The sequence below is a fragment of the Tamandua tetradactyla genome, chromosome X, assembly GCF_023851605.1.
Source record: "Tamandua tetradactyla isolate mTamTet1 chromosome X, mTamTet1.pri, whole genome shotgun sequence".
Lineage (NCBI taxonomy): Eukaryota > Metazoa > Chordata > Mammalia > Pilosa > Myrmecophagidae > Tamandua > Tamandua tetradactyla.
Window position 1 is genome coordinate 46,323,096 of NC_135353.1, and position 6,404 is coordinate 46,329,499.

The 6,404-nt window shown below is 44.4% G+C and overlaps 1 protein-coding gene across 1 annotated transcript; it reads right to left on the reverse strand.

Moving 5' to 3' along the window:
- Positions 1-1,470: 1,470 nt before the first annotated feature.
- On the reverse strand, positions 1,471-6,132 carry LOC143670717 (testis-expressed protein 13D-like). Its single transcript, XM_077145641.1, has 2 exons — positions 4,959-6,132; positions 1,471-2,754 (listed from the first exon to the last, which is right to left on the reverse strand). Exons 1-2 carry the CDS (start codon positions 5,920-5,922, stop codon positions 2,696-2,698), a joined length of 1,023 nt encoding a protein of 340 aa, XP_077001756.1. The 5' UTR covers positions 5,923-6,132; the 3' UTR covers positions 1,471-2,695.
- Between the last annotated feature and the right edge of the window lie 272 nt (positions 6,133-6,404).

Genomic DNA, 6,404 nt, shown 5'->3' on the forward strand with positions numbered 1-6,404 from the left:
ATTCAAATAGAGTTTAGAGGCTACTCTGGAGGTTACTCTTATGCAAGCTTCAGGTAGATATTGGACCTATTATAACTTGCCAAACCCCAACCAAAACCATTCCAGCCAATGCTAAAGAACACCTAGGGCAATATATAAGATTCTGCAAGTGTTCCAGGCATTAGGGTAACCTTACAGAAACCTACAACCACCAGATGGGTCCCTGGACCAGATAAGTCCTGAAACCTAGAGGGTCTTGCCTCTCCAGAACATCAGCTAGTTCCATCTCCCTACCCCACATTATTGACAACCCCTTCCAACATGGAAAAGTTAGAATGTCCATAGCCCAAATACCCCTAAAGAGTGGGATAGAAAGATCAAAGGTGATGGTGGAGTTATACAGTGAAGGTAGGGTTTAACAAACGAATATGATTGCTGAACCATTAAATTGATATTTATTTTAGTATCCAGTATCTTAGAGCAGCTAGAACTAAAAACCTAAAATTCTGGAATTATAATCCATACCAAACTCTGAAGCCTGTTCTACAGCTAATTGTGGTGCTGTGCTTTGAAACTTATTGCTTTTTTGTATCTATGTTATTTTTCACAAAAAAGAAAAAGGTCAATTGTGATGATAAAATATTTAAGCCTTCTAGCCTCCTATATTCTGGAACAGCTAGAAGGAAAAATCTAAGAGGATGGTATGGTAGTCAATGACAAACTCTGGGATCTGTCCTGTAACTACTTGTTGAAGGGTGCTTTGAAAAACGATTGCTTTTTTCTTTCTTTGCTTTGTATATATTTTGTATTATACAATATAAAAAGTTAAAAAAAAATGAAGAGAAAAAAATCTTCCCACGTCCCAGAAAACTGAGCTTTGGGTTTGGTGGCCCTGATGGCCCCCTCCTCTCCAGAGTTCCCTCCCATGTAACCAAGGCCCTCACAGTAATTCTGACTCTAAGGGAAGAGAGAATGCTGGTGAGGCAGGATCACTTTTGCCCTCTGTCCCATACCTATTGCTATAAAAAGCAGGTAGCCAGTCTCTACCCTCCTTTGCTTCATGGAATGTTTGTCTCGCCAGATGACTGTCTGCTACCTGGTTGTTTTCCAAAACCCTGAGCACCTTGATGATATTATGTATAGGAGAGAGGGGAGAGTGCCTTAAGTGGAGAAGGACAAGAGGGAATTTTCTACTCACCGGACCGGGGCAGACCTCGAGGAGATAGGGCCTCAGGGAAATGGCTTCTCAGTACAAGTGGGGAGGCTGGACCCCAAGCATTAAGGCTCCAAGCTTGGGTAGAAACCCACATGCTCCACTGGCTCTGGAGCAGCAGAGATGTTCACCTTCAAGGGACCATGGGGACTTGGACAGTGAAGGTAGCAAAGGCAACCATGGTGGACTGAAGACACCAAGTAGGAAACACTCGCCCCCTCAAATCTTGGGTAACTAGCAGAAAGAGGAACAGCCCTCAGTAGTGAATGAGACTGAACTATTTGTCTTCTCAGTAAGACTGAAGGGAGATGCAAACGTAAGCTGGCACGTCTGAGCAAACCTGCCCTGAGAGACACACTACACAGGAGACAGAACAGGTAAGTACACACTCTTTATTATTATTTAGGGCTTTGTCCAAAACCACTGACAAAGGTTCATCCTGGAGAGCTGGGGGTATCTCATGGGGGAACTCAAGACTCTTGTCCTGACTGGAGCAGACCTAACCTACTGTGCCCTGGATTCCACCCTGGTTCCCTCTTTGCCTTGCAGCAGCTGTCTCAGGAGATAAGAGACCCAGTAGAGCAAGCACCAATGGAAAAGAAGTGGTCCAGAAGCATTGTCAAGAGTGCTTGCCCCAGTCCTGTTCTATTTACAGTCTAATTATTCCTCCCAAGAAACGCTCCATCTATAGCACAGCACAGGAGGTCCCAATAGCTGTCCTTGGAATCCATTTTAAATTTTTCCCCCTGTTAACTAGAAAGGGGTTGGGGTTGGGGCAGCCTTAGGATTGGGACAGAAGGCAACACTGTCCTTCTTCATGAATAACCAATGGTCTTTCAGCCAGGCTTGTGGGCAATCAGGAAAAGAACAGTGCCTCTTCATGGGGGAAATGAGCAGAGATTCAGATAAGTCCTGCACATTTCCATGATGTCACATTCCTGATCTTAGCTACTCTACTGCTGACTTGTCTCACGTGGGCCCAGTGAGATCAGCAATTCAGCCCTTTCATGAAAGTCTCATTGGCATTGTCCCCAGAACTGCAAAACTGGACCTGGACGATATTTCAGTGGGGTTTACTTGAAGACCATGCTGCATGCGAGGCAAAGACCAGACCCCTGATGTATTTTGTATTCATATTTGGCTCTCTCCTGTCGTCTAACCACACTTGTCAAATCAGGTTTTAACTGTGTACCAGATGATAATATTTAATTCTAGATCCCAACACACCCTAGACAATCAATAATGACTTCGTCAATGAATTAATGAATGAAATTCAACAAACTTGCCATAACCTCTAAAATTTAACACTAACTTTCCCAACCCCTTGGAGCTCTGCCATGTCAGTCGCCCCACCCCACCCCCAGAGAGGGATTAAAATTCTAACCAAATCTACTCTCTCTTGTTTCCAAAATGTGTTCTAGAACATCTCCTCTTTCCTCACTCATTCATACTCTTTTCAGCTTCAACCTGTGGAGGTCTCACTGAAGCGCAGTCTGTGGTCTTTCATGAGGATTCACACCTTGGCAGGGAAGCTTCTTCAGCATCAAGTGAAGTTTCTTCACCTTAGAGACAAAAAAAATAGGCTTTCACCTAGGAATGTTGTAAAAACAAATCAAGAGACAAATGTGAACACTGCTGCAGTTTACAGTTTAATAATAGCATTCAGAAGGAAAAGCAGTGTTTCTAGAATATATTGTATCTTCTGCCCAAATAGCATGGCTTTTCCAGCCAAATTCCTGGTGTTACATGGAGAGGGGCAGTTAAGGAGAAGGCTGGAAATAGAGAAAGAGAAAGCTTCAAAACTTTAGTCTTTCCAAGGTTTCAACTTGGCACAGCATCTGTCCAGAGTATACCTCTTGTGAGCTTAAATGCAATTGGAGAAATTTTCCATTTAAAAAATAATTATGATTTTCAATAGAATCCCATCTTTCTTAAAGCAATACAAATTATATACATGCATATACATGTACAATATGAAACTGGGGAATAAAATATATAGGTGGAAATAGATATACTGATGTGGTAAATATTGTTATTGCTTAAACCACAATGACATACCATTTCATGCCCACTAGAATGGCTATCGATTAAAAATGAAAAATAGTAAGTGTTGGAGAGGATGTGGAAAAATAGGAATACTCGTTAATTGTTGGTGGGATTGGAAAATGCTGCAGCCACTGTGGAAAACAGTTTGTCAGATCCTCAGAAAGTTAAGGATAGAATTTCCATATGTCACTACAATCCCAAGTATAGATGGAAAAGAATTGAAAATAGGCACTCAATCAGCTTATTTGTACATCTATGTTCACAGTGTCTCTATTCACAATAAAGATGGGAACAACCCAAGTGTCCATCAGCAGACGAATGCATAAGCAAAATGTGTTTATAACACAATGGAATTCACTCATAAAAAAGAATGAAGTTCCGACACATGTGAAAACATTGATGACCCTTGAACAAATATGTTGAGTGACTTAAGCCAGACACAAAAGGACATATTTTGTATTATCTCACTAATGCACTATAATTAGTATAAGCAAATTCATAGGCAGAAACTAGAATACAGATTATGAAGTGCCGCCGAGGTAGCAGTGAATGGGGAGTTAATAATCCGTTAGTATCGAATATCTGTTTGGGGTGGTGGAAATGTTTTGGTAATAAATGACAGAGATGTACCAACACAATGTGAATGTTAATAAACTCTACTAAATTATATATGTAAATGTAGTTAACGGCGGAAATTTCAGGTTGTATATATGGTACTAAAATAAAATTTTGAAATAAAATCTAAAAAAAAATGTTATTGCTTAATTTTGGGATGAAGAATTATAAATATTTCCCTGATGTGTTTTCATTTTTTTATGACAGAAGTAAGCAAATTAGTTTTTAATAAGAATGGGTCCTTGTGAAATTGATTTCTCTTAGGAATATGCTTAAATACTTTCCCTAGCTTCTTGAATTCAGTGAGGAGCTTGTTTTGTTTTGTTTTTTACTAAGAACATCTTTTATTATTATAAACTTTATTGGTTATAAAATAGTAGATATTCAATGTGTAAAAATCAAACAGGGCTTGAGATAAAGAATAAAGTAAGAATCGCTTATTATCACATGAGAGCTAACCAGTTAACATTCTGGATTTCTTTTTAGTCTTTTGATGCATGACAACGTAGATGAGATTATAATTTTGTATCCTACATTTTCCATTTAATGGTACATGGTTTTCCTCAGTGTGTATATATATATATATTTATTTATACATATATATGTATATATATCTAGAGAGAGAGAGAGAGATTCCGATGCATGTGATCCTTGACTGCATTTTTCTAATAAATATTTTTATTGAGAAATCTTCACACACACACAGTCCAACCAAAGTATACAATGAATGGCTCATAATGTCATCACACGCTGTGTATTCATCACCATGATCATTTTTAGAACATTTGTGGCACTCCAGAAAAAGAAATAAAAAGAAAAAAGAAAAAACTCATAAATCCCAAACCCTTATCCCTCCCTCTCATTGACCACCAGTATTTCAATCTACCTGATTTTTTTTACCCTTTCTCCCCATTATTAATTTACTCTTATTTCTTTACTCACCTCTCCATACCCTCGATTAAAGGAGCATCAGACATAAGGTTTTCACAATTACAAGGTCACACTGCAAAAGCTATATGGTTGTACAGGCCCAGGAACTTGTTTTGGGTTAAGACCTTCAAACTCGAGGGGGGTATCTAGATATTCTCACATATAGGTTTCTCACCTTTTGGTTGATTGGTCATTTCCTCCTGCGGTGGTTGCTTCCTTGGACCTCCCTGACTCCAGCTCTGCTCAGAGACGTTTACGGGGTGAGGCCCCTCATGATCTTCCATTTCATCCATCTCCTCCTGAGACTGCACTGCAGCGCACGGGTCAGGTGGGTAGGTCACCCCAATAGGCATCTGAGGTGCGACTGCAGCTGCTTCAGCTACTGTAGGAGGCAGAGGTGTCGAGTATGGGAATGCCATTGGGTATGACACAGGGAATGGAAATGGGTGTGAGGGAGGCACCAGCAGAGAGGGTGGAACGATCGGGGCCCAGGGTATAGGGGGTGCAGGCATGTAGAGCACACCCGCTGGGACTGCCATCTGGGACCCCGCATTCACGTTGCCCTGTGCCACCACGGAGGCCACTCGGTCATACTCTCCCGCATCCAGGGACCATGCGAGGGCGCCCGGCTGCTGTGTTTGCTGCCAGGGTACGACCTCCTGGGCCGGCGGGGCGGCCTGAGACGATATGTCAGCCTGAAGCAGGTGCCCGCGTAGCATGTCGCGCTCATTCAGTGCCTGCTGCAGGTCGTCCTGTGCACAGCGCAACTGTGAGACCATCTCCTTGTGCTCTTCGCGCAGATGTTGCAGCTCGGAGGCCAAGGCCCAAGCGGCCGACTCGCGCTCCTCCACCTGCCTCTGCAACCGTCGGATGCGACGTCCCTGGTGCTCCCGCTGCCGCGCAGCCACGCGCACGCTCAGGGCCAGTGCGCTCCAAGCGCAGGCCCTCTTGGTGGCTCGCGGCACCTGCTGGTCGACAACGATGGTGCGCAGTTGGTCCTCCACTTCGTTCCAGGGCCGCGAGCGGAAGGCCTGGTAGAAGTCCGGGCCACCGCCGTTATTGAGGACCTCTTCGTTGATGAACGCGACCACCTCGCTGTGGCAGAATCCGCTTCTGGAATCTCTGGAGTTCACGGCCATGGCGGCTGGAGCCTGGTGAGCCCGCCCGCCTCACGAGGCGCCTCCCGCACTGCAGTTACAGGCCGTGGCCCCCAGCCGGTCGGCCCCTCAGCTCTTTGCTCAGTCCCAGTTCAGTCTTCGCCCAGTCCTGGCCTCCTAAAAGGCCTCTCTCCTCCCTTGCCCCCCTGTCCTCCTCACGAAGTCTGAAGCCGAGTCCCTCACCACATCAACTGTAACATGGCGACAGCGTGGCACCTCACAGAGACAGGCTCCGAGTCACGCACAGACCTCTGTGGACCCACATTTCTAGGTTGAGCGCCCCCTGCAGGATGGGCAGAATGGCTGTCTGTGCTGGGCTGGGCCTGGGTCCTACATTCCTGCGCGTGCAGGCTGGGCAGCTGCTCTCGGGACTGCACTGAGCCCACGGAGGCCCGTGTGCTTCCAAGAACTTCTAAAGGACAACACTCAGCACATGGAATGAATTTCTAACCAAGAGGTGGTGG

Excerpts from the sequence above, each read along its gene's own strand:
- LOC143670717 (XM_077145641.1), bottom strand. The coding sequence starts at position 5,922 with ATGGCCGTGAACTCCAGAGATTCCAGAAGCGGATTCTGCCACAGCGAG. Across the intron at positions 2,755-4,958 it reads AATGACCAATCAACCAAAAG|GTGAAGAAACTTCACTTGAT; the intron begins GTGAGAAACCTA and ends TTTGTCTCTAAG.